This window comes from Lolium perenne, chromosome 2 (assembly GCF_019359855.2).
Source record: "Lolium perenne isolate Kyuss_39 chromosome 2, Kyuss_2.0, whole genome shotgun sequence".
In the NCBI taxonomy this organism is placed as follows: domain Eukaryota; kingdom Viridiplantae; phylum Streptophyta; class Magnoliopsida; order Poales; family Poaceae; genus Lolium; species Lolium perenne.
Genome location: NC_067245.2, coordinates 164,382,306 through 164,401,110, shown reverse-complemented (window position 1 = coordinate 164,401,110; position 18,805 = coordinate 164,382,306). Strand labels below are relative to the sequence as shown.

At 44.7% G+C, this 18,805-nt stretch overlaps 1 protein-coding gene across 1 annotated transcript; it reads right to left on the bottom strand.

Moving 5' to 3' along the window:
* Positions 1-5,020: 5,020 nt before the first annotated feature.
* Positions 5,021-12,177, bottom strand: LOC127328903 (uncharacterized). The gene is made up of 4 exons (XM_071825507.1): positions 12,078-12,177; positions 8,253-9,828; positions 5,791-8,107; positions 5,021-5,660 (listed from the first exon to the last, which is right to left on the bottom strand). Exons 1-3 carry the CDS (start codon positions 12,175-12,177, stop codon positions 6,016-6,018), a joined length of 3,768 nt encoding a protein of 1,255 aa, XP_071681608.1. The 3' UTR covers positions 5,021-5,660; positions 5,791-6,015.
* Positions 12,178-18,805: the final 6,628 nt, after the last annotated feature.

Below are 18,805 nucleotides of genomic sequence, written 5' to 3'. Positions count from 1 at the left end.
CGGACAAAATATGTCCACGGGGCAACGCAAACGGACACTCGCGACCACTTTTGGGCGTCCGAAATGCGTCCCGCTGCTGGAGATGCCCTAAATCAAATCTATTTAATGATTTTTTTGAGGAAACACACAATTTTATTAATTCACATCACTTAGAGTACAATCAGCCTCCAGGCTAAGACTAAGAAACTCTGCACAAACATCTAACCAATGTGTATCTAAACCATGTTCACATGCAAAAGGTGCACACTCATGGGCAACAACATTGGCAGATCGACGACAAAACAAAAATCAAAACTACCAAAAAAAGGTAGAAAATCTTCAATATGATGAACTTGCTCAGTACATGTAAGACTAGCTATAATGAAAGTATCATAAGTACTCCCTCCGTCCCAGTTTATAGGGTTTACACGTATCCCTAGGTCGTAAATTTGATGATGATAATGCAACATATGTATTACAAAATATATACTTCCTCCGGTTCATATTAATTGACTCTAATATAGATGTATCTAGACACATTTTAGTTCTAGATACATCCATATTGAAGTCAAATTAATATGAATCGGATGGAGTATCATTAGAAAGTTTAGATGTTCTACTTTCTAATGATATAATTTTTATATTATATAAATGATATTATGTTTGCCAAATTGACAATTTAGAAATATGCGCAAGCCCTATAAACTGGGACGGAGAGAGTAGTATCATGCATGGCATATTGGCAAAAATCTGATGTGGCTCACCAATTAATGAGGTGAGAGATGAGAGTGGTATCATAAGAGCAATTTTAATAGTGTAGCCAGTTGCTGGCTATAAGCTAAGTGTCATGTCATTTATAGCTAACTTAAAGCCAATATATACAGTAGTGAGCTATAAAAATGTAGTATGTTATCAATGTATATCCCACTTTTCACTCTCACAAAGTTCCTAGGAGCACGTGCTAGAGCTAGCTCTTGAGAGCCCACTCTCTTCTCTCTCCTCCAACTAAGCAATAATATACTATTTTAATCCTTATAGCCAGCTGAGTAGGACGTATTGTACTTTCTCTAATATGATACCGTATCATAGCACGTAAAACTAAAAAACTTAATGGCAAACACATCATGTACACAAATTTGCGTTGAGATTCTAAAAAAATTAAATATAATGATAATATGATACTATTCTATGATAATATGCATTGTGGGGGTAGTATCATAAACTAGCATCATGTGCATGATACTAATGTATGATACTTCTCATTGTAACTAGTCTAAGCGCATCTGCACCGACGCCTCTCTGTCAGGTAGCTGCGCTGGCAGAATGCTATTGGGGACGCCAAGACACGTTTACTTCCTATTGGAGGGGCTGCTCATACTTGTTCCTAGGATCCACGCAAGTATGTGGCTGAACCACAACCTCGCCTCCCCTGGCCCTCGTCACCGCTTCTCCCCCGGTGTCAAATCGATCCTGCGATGGATTTGGTGAATAAAAATGCCAATTTTAAGACCATTAGGTGAATTGGTGGATATTCTACGGAACGGTAGCTAAACGAACAAGATGAAGTTGACATGGTTTAGTGTTTATATTCTTCGATAACCCTGATGTGTTCGTGTCGAGACTTTATATAGTACCTTACATTAGTGAATGGTAAAGATACTTGAACTAATAATGACAGAACTATGGTTCACCTGATTGAGCTCGTTCGTCCCATCTTCAGAAATAAAATAATATGCTAGGTCTATTTATATTTAACTGAAGATTGGAACAACTATGTCTAGATACCATCATGTGACACTTAACCCTTGTTGTCGCTCACAGAACCATGCATTGTGCTCTCCTACCCCACGTCACTGTTGCCAACCCCCCCCCCCCCCCCCCCCCCCTCCACAATGTTGCCCAAATACCAAGTATTGGAGATTTCAGCGAGGTGGAGAGAGGGTAGAGGCTTTGACGATGAAGGACCTCTTCGACATTAGTCATGTTGTGGCCGCGTTAACATAAACTCATTTGTATGAGGACCTGAAGCTTGCTGTTAACTTCAAAACTAGCCAAGATTGTCGAAAACAAAGTTTGTATAGAAAGGCAAGCCATTTTCTGTATCGACTCCGAAGGCCCAACCAGAGGCATCTCCAGGGTTCCCTAGAAAGTTGTAAGAGTATTTTAACCTTGACCATTTTTTTTGTTGATGATGACACCAGAGTTAAAATGTGAACAAATGTTGTCTACTAGTGTATACAGATTGTTTTAGTTCACATATGTTGGTCCAAGATGACTGGAGACCCCCCCATTTGCTACAGAGAAGATGTGTAGGCATTTATTTTATATTGCTTTGTTACTTAAGTTTGAGTCAATAGGCCGCACTATTAAGAGGAGTCTATGTACGTTTTTGGTCCGGTTGGACACCTGTCCTATGGATGGTTCGGTGCCCGGGCGGTTGAACCAGCTCTACAACCGGGGCCTCCATTCCCGAGTCCGGTCTGATCTGCTCTGCAACCGAAGCCGTCGGTTCCCTATCCATTCCGACTGGACCAGGAACCGATGGGTCCAACTTCGTGCTGAAACGACTTTTTCTTCTTGAGGAGGCTATAAAAGCCACTCCTGTTTCTTCGAAGGGGTAGTTTGACTAGCTCCAAAGTATAATATCTTTCTCTCTCTCCCCTCCATTGTTGATCACCAAAAAGCTTGAGGATCTCCCTTTTCATCCAACCAAACTCAACTTCCTTTGGGGAAAATAAAGAGGAGGTCGTGATCTACAATCCCACTGAGCCAAATTAGGTCAAACTTGTTACCCTTAGGTTCGTGTAAAACTCTAGGCAGCTAGGGTCACTCAGAAGCATTCGGGTTATGGATTTACAGACCGCCTTAAATTTTATCACTAGTGAGTGAGCTACTCCTTCGTGGGATAGGCTCTAGAGAAGAATTGAATGTGAGATTTCGTGGTTTTGGGAACCCTTTGTGGGATTTCACACCCCTCCAACGTGATGTACCTTCATCCCAATGACGAAGGAAACATGGGAATACATTTTTGTCTCTGGCGTGAAACTCGGTTATTTACATCTGAGCTCTTTACTTGTGTATTCATAGTTGTGATAGCATTCGTACTTGAAGTATCTTGTATCATCGTCTAGGTTGCCTCACATAGATTGCATTAGGCTCACTTATATTTCCACATAGCCTAAAAGTGCAAGAGATTATAAAGAAAATTTGTAGAACATATTCACCACCATGTTACCATCTCTATCCTTTCAAAAGCTCATGGAGAACACCATACATTGGCCCAGATTGTTCAGCCTGGGTGTAGGAAACGGAACATGCAACTTTTTGGGCCTATAAAAGAGGGTATTCTTCCCCACAAGAGGGAGACTTGGATATGAGATTTCCCATGTTTCTTGACCTTTGTCCATCTCCCCCAATCTCCCAACTAAGTGAAGAAAGGTTGTGGTTGTATACAGTGATCATTTATTGGCCTCCTCCATTGCATGAGTTGCTTTTCATGAGATTCGAGAAAGATAATTTTGAGAACAAGTATCTTTGCTCTACGTTTGATGCATTGATATGAGCTCTCCGAGTTGATTGGTTAGAGTGAGAGTGCATGAGCTTGTTACTCATGGAGACCACTATCTACTAGACGGTCAATGGTTGTTGGTGTGTTGGCCTCTTTGTGAAGAGGCCCAAGTGATGTGTGAAGTGCTTGTGTAGCTTGTCATCTCGGGATGAGCTCATACGTTGTTGGGTGAGGCTCTCAGAGAGAAGGGTTAGTTCTTGTGAGTGGATTATTGGCCAAGGCCTCTCCAACAAAGGTAGAATATCGGTGAGTTATTTGAACTTGGGGAAACATTGGCATCTCTGGCACCCTTTACGTTCCACAGTTCATACATCTTGTATCAATATATTTTGTGTAGGGTTTGAATTACTTGCTTGTTCTTCTATTTGTCAATCTTGTTTAGACTAAAGTTGTTGGTGTACTTAGTTGATACTACTCACACCGGCCCAAATAATTGACTAGCTCACGAGAATCTATACTTCAAAAGTACCTGCCTAGTTTAGTTCTGCATTAGGATAAATCTAAATATATATAATGTTTTTTTTTATCGTCTATTCACCCCTTCAAGGCTAAGTCTTTGAAGATTCTATTTTCTCAAACATAACGCCGAACTTGCCATAGCTATCTTCGAAGGCGAAAACTTTTGAATGGTCAACAACAGCAAGCTGCTCCCAATTAAAAAGCAAAACCTCATGAAAGTACTAACCTAAAATAGGGGATCAGCCGAAACAAAAAGAACGCAGAAGGAACGGTTCCTGATTATATGTCCACGGAGAAACATCAATGCTTAGAAGAACTCGCAGACATTATTTTCCACGTCGATTATGCATGCAGACTGTAGTCCATGCAATTGTCTAGTATTACCTCCCTCCGGTCCGAAATAGCTTTCTAAAAAGACATATATTTCGAAACAGGAGTAGTAAAAGATTGCATCGAATGGGTCCTGCCACGAGCCAAGAGTTGAGTGAACCTTACCAACAGACCATCTTGTCAACAGATACCTTATTCTTGTGCACAAGCCAATAACCTTTTTACAGTTTTGCGTACAAAAAGGGGAGATGATCATAGCTAGCGGACATGGATACTCTGACGTGAGAATCCCTGCCGTGCTGGTGTTTGTCAGTGTATCCCAGTACTAACAATAAGAGCAGATAGGGCCTGAAACTGACATAGGATCACTGTGCAGCCTTATCAGCTTAAACACCATGTGCATGGATGAAAATCACTTGATTGCCTCCCTAAACTATATTGTTCAGACCACAAATGAAACAACTTCCTTTAGGCATTTAAGTGCCCACTGTACTCTGGACTATCAAGCGATGCCTAAAACATAACCATAGGATATATTGGCATCTTGGGCTTCCCGTGTTCGAAAGACCTTTTCTTCCCGTGTACACCCTTTTTTTAATGGTCCAGTGTATCAAGTTCAGTGTAAATCCCTTACTCTACACTGTTAAAACTTGCAGCTGAACAAGAACGTTACAAGCTGATTGATGCATGATGTGAACAATGTTTCTAACACACCAATTTGTATATTTATTTCTAAAATCACCAGTGTAAATATATTTTGCATTTGTTACAGCATGGTATTGAGTTTATAAGAAATTGTCATGGTTATTGTTGGAAGTTCTTTCATCTATTCAATACATATCATAAAACTGAAAGAACTCTCACGCCAAAAGGAACATGACGAATTGTATTGTTTTAAATTTCATATATAAGCATGCTGCTCATTTCTTCCATGCCTCTTCTGAGTTGACCCTTCTTTGTCTACAAATACAATACTTGAATTTTACAGGGAAACTCCAGATTTGGCTGGTTTACAATGAAAGAACAATCTCAGAATATAGCAGCAATATTTATATCAGGAAAATTGATAATTATATGGTGCCATGAAGATCCAATATTACCACCATATAGCAGAAATACTCTAGTTTGTCAAAAGCACAGTTAAGATCTAATGAAGACCATCTGAGTTGACCCTTTTGGGTTATGTTCGATCTCTAGTACAGGCTGTTTGCTATTTGTCTTTCGTAAGATTGAAATCTTTTTTTAGCATCAAATCATGAAGAGAATGCAGCCCTTTGCCATGCCTTGAGCTGAAGATACCTCTTGCTTAAGAGATGGTTAGAAACTACGAAAGACAAATAGAAGGATAACTGAATGTGGATTTGTTTTCGGAGAAATTTATTTTTACTATCAGGATAAATTGATTGTAAACTTAATTGTAACATGTAGAAAGATAAAAACATAGTATGACTTACCAGCTACGGACTTGAGCACCAGGAGCCGCGTATGTCACATGAATTGGGATTCGCTTGAAACTAGAACCTCTCTGCCAGACACCAACTCTTTGACTCCAGCAAAATTATGTGCTATATTATACGGGTTCAATTAACAGAAAAACCAGTCAGCCAACTAACTACCACTAGTCAAGGCAAGAACATCTCCCTTCTTTCAATTAACAGAAAAACCAGTCAGCCAAGTAACTACCAGTAGTCAAGGCAAGAACACCTTCCTTCTTTCATATGATGGAATCTACTACCATCTCTCACAATAATCTCCCTATTGAAAACCTTTGTCACCATCTTACTGAATTCATGACAATCCCCACACACCTGGAGATTCTTAACAATACGGATTGGGTTGCCAACTTTTGTAACTATGAACCCATAAGCAATTGCCAGCCGCTCACTGTGCACCTTGATTGCATGCACCTTCTCTTCATCTCCAATGTCATGCAATACAGATGACACGTCTGGTACATACCCTGCATCTGCTAACCTTCTGTTAATCATGTCAAGCATGTTATATATCCGAACAGAATCCTTGTGATCCATGTCTCCTACTAGAAACTTATGCACGTTTCCTTGTGCCTCCATCAAGCTCCAGCCGGCTAACTTGCTGGTACCCCGACTAGACATCAATTTCCTGACTTCCCTGACTTCATCCCATTTCTTTGCCTTGGCGTATATGCTTGCAAGGAGGACATAGTGGCCATCATGAGCTGGCTCCAGTTCAATTAGCTTGTTGCCAACCTCGACCCCCAGATTCACCAGGCCATGTGTCTTGCAAGCCGAGAGTACAGTGCCCCAGAGAACTGGGTCAGGTGCAATAGGCATCCCTTCGATCAATTCGATGGCTTCTGAAACAAGACCAGCACGGCCCAGAAGATCAACCATGCACCCGTAATGCTCCATTTCTGGCTCAACACTATATTTGTCTGCCATCAACTTGAAGTACCGCCGCCCTTCAGCGACAAGACCAGAACGGCTGCACGCATTCAGGACGCCAACAAACGTAATATTTGTTGGGCACAAACCCTCACCGAGAAACCGTTCAAAGAGTTCGACCGCATCCCGTGCAAACCCATGAGCAGCGAGGCCGCAAATCATGGCGTTCCATGCAAAAACATCCTTACCCGGCATCGCATCGAAAACTTCCCTGGCCACTGCCACACACCCGCACTTGGAATACATATCCACCAGCGCGGCCCCTACGTTAACACTGACCGGCATTCCTTCTCTACGGACGACCTCATGCACAAACCTCCCAAGCTCAAGCAAACCCAGCTGTGCAGACGCCGACAATGCCGTCACGACTGCAGCCTCATTTACCCTCAGCCCCTTCTCCACCATATCCTTGAACACCTGCAGCGCCACGTCCAGCTCCCCTTCCTTCACATACCCGCCCATGACCGTGCTCCAAGAAACCCCATCCCTGACCGGCATTTCCTCAAACACCTCCCGTGCTGCCCGGAGCATGCCCGCTCGGACGTAGCCGGCGAGGACGGCGTTCCAAGTCACCACGTCTCGCACGCGCGGCAGCTCGTCGAGCATCAACCGCATGGCCCCCACGTCGCCGCAGACGCCGTAGAAGTGCGTGAGCGCGTTCCGCACGTAGAGATCGCCCGCCGCGCCCGCCTTGACGGCCAGCGCGTGCACGTGGGAGCCCAGGAAGGAGGGGGCTGGGCCGGTGGCGTGACCGGCGTCGAGGTGGTCGGAGAGGGAGGCGAGGAGGAAGGTGAAGGAGTGCGGGTTGCGGCGCGGGAGGCCGGGAAAGAGGCGGAGCGGGAGAGGGTGCGGGAGCACGCGGAGGAGGTGGTTGGACGCGAAGGCGGACGAGGAGTTGGAGCGGCGGAACAGGGAGAGCGCGTAGGAGGAGGCGTCCTCGATCGGCGGCGGGTGCGGGAGGCGGGGGAGGGCGGCGAGGAGGTGCGGGAGGAAGCGCGCGGTGGCGAGGCCGAGGACGGCGAGGCGGGCGTGAGCCTGCTGGACGTGGCGGGCGGTGGCCGCGCGCCGCGGCAGGAGCGCGCCGAGGAGCTGCCACGCGTCGGCGTCGCGGCGCGCGTAGAAGGTGGGGGCGCGCCGGGCGGACGGAGGCTGCTCGAACTGCATGGAGACGGCGGCGCCGACCACCGGGTGGCGAGCGTAGCGTAGCGGTTTTTTCCGCCGCGGTACCTCAAAGTTTTTTTTCTTAAGGCTGGCAAATGGACGTCTGGTTCGCTCGATGGGCTGATTGATACTCTTCATGGGCTGTAGCAAACACTCCAGCCCACAACGATTGACGCTCCTTTGTTTCCTACAGTACAGTTGTACAAATGTGTGTTCCACAGCTTCTACCAATCCTTCCCTTCCTCTGCACTGCTCGAGGCCGCCACACGGTTCTCAAGCCAATCACTCCTAGTCCGACGAACTCGAAGCAAATTTCTGTATGATGAACGGACAGTAAACACACTAGTTTTTCAAACTGCCACGCCCAGAAATCCTCTTGCCGCCTGGTACATAGCGGAATTCCCTTGATCACTTCGATATCCATGGGCAAGAAAAACTCCTCGAGTTTGTCCTCCTTCCAGGAAGCTGTCGTGTTATCGATGTAGTCGCACACACGCTGGGGCGCCCCTTGTTTCCTAGGTGCAACTGGCATCATCCGCTCCTCCCGCAGCAGCCAGTTATCTCGCCAAGCATGCGTAGTCGCACCATCACCAATTATCCGTATGAGGCTTAGCTTCATGGCATCACGTCCCTCCAGAAGGGACCGCCAGACCTGGGATGGGTGGGAGCCCAGCTCGGCCTCTAACAAATCAGAGTCCGCATAGTAAACCTCTTTGAGCACTCGCGCACTCAGCGATCCTGGTTCCGGTAGAAGCCTCCATGCTTGCCGGGCTAGTAAAGCCAAATTGAAAAGCTCAATATCCCGAAAGCCCAAGCCACCATCAGATTTTGGTTGAGTCATTTTCTCCCATGAAACCCAACACGTTCGTCTCTGACCTTCTTTGCTGCCCCACCAAAACTTCTTGAGCATCGCATTGATATGGTCACATAGCCCCCTTGGAAGCTTGAAGCATGACATAGAGAAGGTAGGAGCAGCTTGTGCAACCGACTTGATCAAGATGTCCTTTCCCTCCACCGACATAAGTTGTTCCATCCACCCCAAGACCTTCTTCCAGACACGATCTTTAAGGTACTTAAACGCTCCACTCTTGGATCTCCCTACATCAGATGGCATTCCAAGATACTTCTCATTTAGAGTCTCCCTCTGAACTTCTAGGATCCCCTTAATGCTTTCCTTCATATCTCCTGAACAAACCTTACTAAAGAAGATAGAATACTTGTCCATATTTATACGTTGCCCCGAAGCCTGGCAATACTTCTCTAAGACAGTCTTGACCTCATTTGCTCCCTCAATACTTGCTCCGAAAAACAGCAGGCTATCATCCGCAAAAAGTAAGTGGTTCGCCGGTGGTGATGTTGGTGCCACTTTAATCCCATGAAGCGCTGATGATTGAACTTGGTTTTTTAAAAGACACAAAAGGCCCTCCGCTGCCAACAAGAACAAATATGGAGAGATGGGGTCGCCCTGTCGAATACCCCTTGACGGCCGGAACTCCTCTTGCGGTGATCCATTAAAGAGCACTGAAAAGGAGACCGTAGAAACTAGTCTCATAACAAGAGTCACCCAGGAGGTGCTGAAACCAAGCTTCAGCATAATGGCTTGGAGGTAACTCCACTCGACCCGGTCATATGCCTTCCGCATTTTTAACTTCAGGGCACAAAACCGGTGTTTTTTGGCCTTTGTGCGCTTCATGAAATGTAGACACTCATATGCCGTAATAATATTATCCGTGATGAGTCTTCCAGGAACAAAAGCCGACTGCTCCTCAGAAATAATCTCCGGTAGAATAACTTTCAGTCTATTTGCCACCGCCTTGGAAGCAATTTTGTATATCGCATTGCACAAACTGATAGGCCGAAATTGTCCCGATTCCGTTGGGCTCGCTACTGTGGTGACCCTGCATACCACTGCATGTTGTAGTATGCCAGTCGTTGATATAACATTCATGAAGTACCATTCCGCAAATATTACATCCCTCAGAGTAGTACAACAGAACATAGCAGGTCCATAACTCATTCATTTAATATTACAATAATCATACATATATCGTCTCGGAGCTCCTCTTGGGTCCTAAGAGGGATACTCCTGGGTTCGAGGCGAACCCAACTTAGCTTACAATATAGATGTTTCATTAAGTTGTACATTTATTCTCTCGAGCAGCTAAATACTAAGAGTTCGGGCTGCTCGGCTACTACTACTACTTGATGTTCTAGGCTTGATCTCCTCCGGAAGCCTCCCAGCTCAAGTAGACTATGAGATAGTCTACGCCTTCAACACCTCCAGAGAGGTCTGGTTCTTCATAGCCGATGATCTCGGCTCCTTCAGTGTGGTCGTAGTCCTCCTCCAGACGATTCAGACAATCTAAGCAAGGGATTTAAGATTGGGATGAGTACGAGCGTACTCAACAAGTTCATTATAGATAAGAGGTGTTTAATGCACTAGCTACAATATTAGACCAGAAAGTCTAATACCAATGCAAGTTTTGATAAACATTTCTTCAAGAGATTGTTTTTATTCCAAAGAGCTATGTCCGTCAGCCTTCACCGGTTTACTAGAACTTCATGGAGCTCCTTTCCGGCCGCGTTCGCAGTTCCATATCCCGGAACAGGGAGTGACAGGTCACAGTTCTTTACACTCTGCAGAGGTGTGTTGCTTTACCCATAAGAGATCTTAACCTTGGTGCCAACCGGGCAGCTCTCCCGTCCACACTTCCTTCGGTGTGAGGCCCGGTATAAGGTCATAGCCAATCATATTCCTCCGCTACCTCGCACACCCACCCTTTGTTGCAAACCCCGACCCTGGGTCCTCGTCGGTCCACTTACACCATTTAAGGACGGACCCCAACCACGACAACAGTCTGGGATCGAACCAAACTCCTTCGCCGGTAGCTGTAACCCATCATAGACCACATTACCGTGGGGAATTAGAGTGGGATCCCCACCCTCAAGTTGTTCCGCAAGCCGCAACCGCTACGGTATGCACATCATAACCGTGGGGACTTAGAATGGGTTCCCCACCCACAAGTTGCTCCGCAAGATACAACTGCTACGGTAAGCGCATCCGTTGATGTACAAGAGGTGGAAATACGATTGACTAGTCCGTCCCATTTCAGATCTTATGGTTAACACGGTTATTACGGCACAAGAATCACTGGCGACATTTGTTGTTTAATCCTAGATGGATATAAACCCTTGCAATGGAACCTCCACCATATCAACACAATCCATGGTTCCATTGCCCACCACTTAGTCATATTCATAGTTATGAAAGTAGTGGTTTTGGTTTTTATGCAATAGTGATAACCATAGTACTTTGCAAGTAATTTGATAGAAATACTCAAATGACATGAGCAAGTGATGAACTTGCCTGAACACTGCAAAGTTTTGCAGTTGGAAGGTGTGGACTGACCCTTGTCCTCTGTCTCTGAAAAATAGCATCATTGTCCGATAAGGGCAATGGTTAAAGAAGTAATTATGCATGCTTTCCATTTTTAGGGTTTGTTCCCCCCTTTTCCGATGTCTTATCATTTTATGTGGGAGGTATTTACTAAGAATAATTTGGAGGTTCTCTATTTAGGGTAAATACAACCTTGAAATATTTTCAAGGTGTTTTTATAGTCCAATTACATTAATGGACTTATTTTCTTTATTGAAAATAATTTGTGTGATTTAAATCATTATTTAATTCATCAAATTAAGACTTATTCTTAATTATCTACAAAAATTCTCTTTGATATTTTATTTGGATAGAGAATTTTATGCTGATTGATTTTCATATTTTTAATTATTTTTATATTCTATTTTCTAAAATTCTTTGAAATCCTCACTTAAAGGGTATTTTGGAAAATGCCCAAATTGCCCTCGGGCCCACCTGTCAGGGTGAACCCGAGTGGGTTGGGCTCAACCCAGTTGGCCTGGTCCGGCCCACTCGGTCGCCCTCACTTTTCCTCTCTCTCTCCCTCGCGAACCCTAACCCTCGAGCTCTGGCGACGCGCGCGTCGCCGCCTCTTCGCCGAATTTCTCCGGCCAACTCCGGCCATCGCTGCCGGCGAGATGGGGTGCGTCTGAACCGCCGTTCGACGGCGCTTCAGATCCACCGCGCCGATTTGCTCTTCGTCGCCTCTTCGTGTTGCCCCCAATCCTTCTGCTCGTATGACCGTGGAGATCCACGGCGATCTCGTCGCCGCCGACGTTCCTAGAGCCGTGGCGCCACCGTGGCTTCGCCATCGTGTGCGCGAGCTGCCGCGGCACCACCATGGCCTGGCTTGGCCTGGCGCCGCCATGCTTCGGCGCGTGCCGCCGTGGCCGCCATGGCGCCACCGTTCTGCTCGGCTCCAAGTAAGTGCGCCCCCTTCTGCTCCTCTTCTGTGCCTGTTCTTCTTCCCTGCTAGCTCTGGCCATGGCCCTCCTCCTGTTGGAGATGCCGCCATGCTTTGTCTTGCCCTTCTTCGCGCTTAACTTCGTGCTTTCTGCTTGCCATGACCACGACTTCGTGGCCATGCCCACGTGCTTATCTTCTTCTTGCTTCTCTCCATGGCCTAGCTTAGACTGTGCTATCTTTGCTATGCATGCTTCTGTGCAATTCTTCTAAAGCCATGTGCTTGCTCAAGCTTGCATTTCTTGCTTGAAACTATCTCTGTGACTCTGTTCTTGATGCTACTACTGGTAGATCCTCAAGTGTATTCAATTCCTTGCTTTGGCTTAATTACTGTGTGTAATTCTTGCCATTTTGCAAGAGCCAGTGCTCCTGGTGTGCTATCCCTTGTGCTCTAATACCTGGAAATGCTCAATAGATTCTGTTTGTTGGCTAAGCAACATCATCCAGTGATGGTGTGCTGTTTGGATATAATTATGTTTAGCTCATTTGCTTAACTGTGATGCAATTCCTTATGTACTGTGTCTGTTTAATTTTATATGGTCAATGTGGTGCTAGAATTGAGTTCTAGCATGCTTTAGCAAGCTCTGGTGATCTAGTGATCATCAGCTGCTTGATCAATGCTTGCTTTATTTACTGCCTATGCCTGCAGGCTTATTCTGGTGACTGTGCATCACCATGCCTTGTGCTGGTGTGTGCTATGGTTGGTTCAAGCAATTGCTATTGCTTGCAGTGATCAATTGGATCATGTGTAAGTGTTCCAGTTACTGGTGATCTATGACTTTCATTTATCTGTATAGCTTGTCCTTGTTTATTGGATAAATGAGATGAACTGCTTGCAGTGATGACTCTTATAATTAGTTTGATTGAGCTAGAGGGATGCCAACATTAGTTGGGGACCCTAGCTCCACTTTGAACCCAATCTGGGTGATGATATTTGTGCTTGGCTTGGTGGTTTGGCTATTTTAGTGGTTGAGGTGACCCTGGCAGTAATCATATGCTGCCCTAGGGTAGCTCCCCTCTTGTTGGCTTACTGTGGCTCACTCAATGCTTTCTGGGTGATCCATTTATTGGATTGCCAGTAGCTCTTGATGTTGAAATCAAATAGACAATTTTTTGTCTATGTCTGATGGCCTAACTAGTTATAGGTGCTAAGTGTGTAACTAGGCTAACTGTATTTTCATCTCTGGCTGGATTTCTTCAGTTATGCATTGATTTTCGTAGCTGTTGCTCCCATTAGATGATTTACTAGTGGCCTTGCTACCTTTGCTTGCACCATATGGCTTAGTAGCCAGATGATGACACAAATTGGGTATCACACCCTTTTGCTTTTGTGTGATTGGTGCATATGCTTATATATGAACAAAACCATCTGGTTTGTTCATGATGATTTGTATACCTCACTCCAGCTCCTAGAATTTGATGTTGGTGTAGAGGTTTTTGCTTCTGGTGGTTTGTTTGGCTTGCCCTGCTTCTCCCTGTGGCTTGATGCTTCTTGGTTATTTGCTGTGGTGGTGAAAATGTGTTGAACAGCAAGCTGTTCTTGTGTTCTTGGCTGTTCTTGGTGGCTTACCAGTGCAGTTCTGTCGATGGATGAATCAAGTGACTAGGGTTTTGGCTGTGAAAAGCTTTTATATGGCCAGCCATGGCTTCCCTGGTCGACAGCACCCCATTTCACCCTGGTGACTCACTGGTTGTGTGTGTTGCATGCACACATGCAGCAGGCCTTGTGTGCTGCCTGTGTGTGTGTGACTTGGGACTTGGGCTGGTGGGTTGGATCAGCTCGGCAGCTTGATCATATCCACCCTATTCCAGTTTTCTTCTAACCTGCCAAGTGGCTTTGCCACTTGGCTTAATGTTCTATTTGTTGTGTGTGTGTGCAGGGATCAAGAAGATGCTCAAGATGAACTCAAGATCATCTTGATCATAGAATTCATGATGATCACAATGTAGTTTAGGTCATTTAAATAACTTGTAATTTTCCTTTTACATTTTCTATTTCTTCAATTCTTGTAATGTGTTGTAATTCAATAATTCAATTCTGAATATTGTAAAGACAATGTATTATGTGTGTGATTATCAATAAAGCTCAAGTTTCTCTCTATTGAGCTTTATGAAATTGTTGTATTATTTATATTCTTGATTAATGATATTTGTTTGTTAAATTCTCTCAAGTTTGAATAATGTGATAATCATTTGATGTTTGAATTTGAAATTCAAATTCAAATTTGGTTTGAATTCATCCTAACAACTTAACTTATAATTCAATCATGCAACTTATGATTTCCATGCAATTTCACTTCTCTCTTCTCAAAACCCTAATTTAGACAAGTAGGAACAAGTTCATCGCACTCTCGAAACCCTAACCCTGTTGGATGTCGAGAGAGAAACCTGTCCCCCTTCGATGCAGTTTTGTTTTAAAAGCGCGAAATTTCCCCGTAATTTACAATGCAATGCACATCCCTTTCTAAAATCTACCCCTCGATCGTCTCTAAACCTGGGACATTACAGCCTTTCCCCCTTAAAGAAAACTTCGTCCCGAAGTTGTGGTTGTAATACCTGAAGAGTTCGGGGTATGTTTTCCTCAGGTCTTCCTCCTTTTCCCAGGTGGCTTCCCTCTCGGGATGATGCTTCCATTGTATCTTGCAGTACTTTATAGCTCGATTCCTGAGTTGTTTCCAATTCTCCTCGAGAATCTTAGCTGGCTTCTCGATGTAAGTCAAATCTGGTTGTAACTCGATCTCTTCATGTGATATTGGTTCATCTGGGGTTTTTAAACACTTTCTGAGTTACGACACATGGAATACGTTGTGAACCTGAGATAACCTTCCCGGTAATTCCAATTCAAAGGCTAACCCTCGGTTTTGACTCAGAATCTTGAAAGGTCCGATGTACCTAGGGCTTAGCTTTCCTTTTACTCCAAACCTTTGAAGTCCCTTCATCGGGCTCACCTTGAGATATACCATGTCTCCAACTTGTGGTTCCCATGTTCTTCTCTTTTGATCGGCATAACTCTTCTGTCGGCTCTGAGCTATCTTGAGCCTATCTCTGATAATGTCAATTATTTGTTGCTTTTCCTTGACATAATCAGGGTTGAACTCTTTGCTTGCTCCGGCTTCATACCAACATATCGGTGATCTACACTTCCTTCCATACAAAGCTTCGAACGGGGCCATCTTGATGCTGCTTTGATAGCTGTTATTGTATGAAAACTCTGCTAGTGGCAAGTGCTCCTCCCATGATCCTCCGAAATCTAGGGCACAAGTCCTAAGCATATCCTCTAGGATCTGGTTAGTTCTCTCGGTTTGTCCTCCTGTCTGAGGATGATAGGCGGTACTATAATCCAATTTGGATCCTAAGGCTTCGTGTAGTTGCTTCCAAAATGCTGACGTGAACACGGATTGTAACATCCCAAAAATTTCAAAATAAAACAAATGAACTTCCCTAGTTCCAAATTTTGGAACCAACAAAAACTTTTATTCAATTAAGTTTGATCCATAGTAATCTTGCTTAATCCTTGTGCTATTGCCATGATTGCTTGTTATAGTACCTTGAATAATCTTAAAACCTAAACCTCACCCCTCTTTTCACCACCCTAGTTAAAATAAAATAAAAGGAAATTAAATAAGAAAAAGGTATATGTGCCTATGGCTATTTTTACAAATCTTTACCCTAGACCTTTCTACTTTGTTTAGAGGTTTGGAAAACCTTCATAAACCTTGTCTAGTACTTCTCAAACCATTTCCAAGTTGAAACCAAAGAAAATAAAAAGAAACTAAAAATGCCATAGAGGCATATGAGAGTAAAGTAGCAAATTTGTGAAATTGAGGACCTTGACCCTAGGACTTGTGATGCATGGTTGGATCACTCCTATATACCATTTCAACACTCAACAACCCCAATTGGATCAAGCCAAGTCAAAGTAAAAATCAAATGCAACATATGCATTGATGCATATGTGGCACTTAGCCATTTTTCCCAAATCTTGTTCTAAGCATCTAGACCTTACCCAAATGGTGTGAAACCATATTTAAACTTAATCTCACATCACATGGACCCTAACCCATGCCTAAGTAAAGCAAGGGAAAACAATTTCCAAGTTTAGCAAATTTGACACTTCACCTCTTATGCATTAAGGCCAATCTTGCAAATCTTTGAGCAAGACCATTTGAATTGGTTTCAATGGTTGGAAAATGTTTCTAAACTAATAAGAATCGCATTAGAGTCAAGAAAAGTCAAATCAAATGGAGAGAAACCAAATAGTGAGAAAATCCCAATTTCACTCACATACACATAAGGCCAATTTTGCAAAACTTCACCAAAGGCCACCATTGCTTGATCTAGGGTTTGTAAAACTCTTATATATGAAAAACAAACACAATTGACCCAAAGAAACCAGAATCAAACCAAGAGAAAAAACAAATTTCAATAACATGTGATAATGGTCATTTGGGCCATTTATAATTTCTTCCCCACTTTGCACCCATCTATCTTTTGTTTCTGCAACCAAATTTGGTCAACCATTGCCATGTCATCCAAGACCAAGTGATGGTGAACAACTTTCATGTTGACCATTAGTACTGATGTTGACCAGGTTGACCAGAATAGAGGAGACAAGTAGGGACTTTGAAACTATGAGAAGATCATACCAAATTTGAAATCTTGCAAATCTCCACCAAAATGACCACCACCACCTCCATTCTAATTCTCATATTATATCTTTACACTCCACCAAAAATCACTTCAAAATTTGCAAACTTTTCTCTTGCGGCCATTTCAACAAACAGGTTGTGAGCACCAAACTGAAATTCACATACATTGCAATGTCCAGCATATAATAGCCTAAACCATCCCCATTAGGTCAGCTTTTGTACTCCATTGACCTCCCTCTACCCTGCCAAGCACCTCAGACAAGAAATGGTACACCATTGCATCATCAATAGAAGGAAACCATGCCATGCCGTGGCATGGCATGAGCTCACCATGCCATCCTCTCCTCCTCTCACCTCAGCCCTGTCACACCATGTCTAGTAGACCCCTCACATCCTGCTGATGACGCCAGACACTGTCCTTAGCCAAGGAGACACCGCCAGAGCCCTAGCCGCAACGTGGTCACCGCCCTCGGCCTCGCCAGCGCGTGCACCCGGCATGGCCACGGGCACGCCAGTACACTGCCCGTCCCCATCGGCACAGACCACTCCCGACCCTCTCCTCTCTCCCCCAGGATCGCCATGACCTCAGCACCCTCCCAGACATCGCCATTGGACGGCGCTCGCCCTGTAGACGACGACATCGTCGCCGATCATCCGCCCCCGTACCGCCAGTACATGACGTTGCTCCAACGCCTCAGATCATCCCCGTCCTCGCCACGACGCGCGCTAGGACCGCCTCGACGTCGCCTACAGGACACAACCACTCCCTTGCCCTTTCGCCGCCCGTAGCGTCGTCGCCATGATCAACTGCCCCGCTCCACCACGGCCACCACGCGCCGCTATAAAAGGAAGGCGCCCCTGCCTCAAAGCTCCACACCATCTTGCTCCCCTACCTCTCCTTGCTCTTGTTGCACCTCTTCCCCTTCACATTAGCCACCACGCCGCCCCAATTTCACCACCAGAGCTCGCCGGAGACGCGGAAGACGGAGCCGTCGAATTCATCCACCTCAAGAGCCGCCGCGACCCTCCCTCGACTCGCCGACATCGCCTCGGTCGTTTGCCCGCCTCGCCGACCCCGCTAGACACCGGTAACCTTCCTCCCTGGACCCTCCTGGCCGCCGGCTAGGGTTAGAGCTCGTCGGAGCTCGTCGCCGACGAGGATGACCCAGAGCCGCCCGATCAACTTTTAATCCTACGGCCATCCACGCTCCTTACCGTTTCGGGTTTTAAAACAGGCTGACAGCTGGGGCCCGCACTGTCAGACAGCCCACGGCGCATCTGCGCGTAGTTGGGCTGGCCCATTCTTTTTCTTCTCTCGTTGGCCCAATCTCTTTCCCGCCCGCGTTTGAAATTCAAATATGTATTTGATCTTTTCATTTGTTTTGCTTACAGATGCTTGCTTCAAAATCAAATAATTCCAAATCTACTGGGCCAAAATTTATGAAATGGGTATGGGTGGAAAGCTTAGAGTTTTATCTATCCAACTACACTGGTTTGAACCCTAGAGGTGTTATAGAATTAAAGTGAGAAAATAAACAAGACAGGGACTTTTCTGCCTTAGATTAATTGTTAAAAATCAACCAAATATGCTTTTGAGTTGATTCCAACTCCTATCAATCACATTTCACTTGCACTAATTGTTTCTGCAAAAATATGCCATGTTTACTTTGAATGATCATGGTCTAGTTTAATTAGAGGACTATTTGGCTATTTCTAGTCAAAGATATTGTCCAAAACTATTTATAATTAGTATGAGAGTTTGTCTCTCACTTAAATCTTGTCACAAACATTTCATTATGAGATAGGGACTATGGTCATTTAGTTCTCATAAGGTTTGTTTGATGATATTAAATCATCA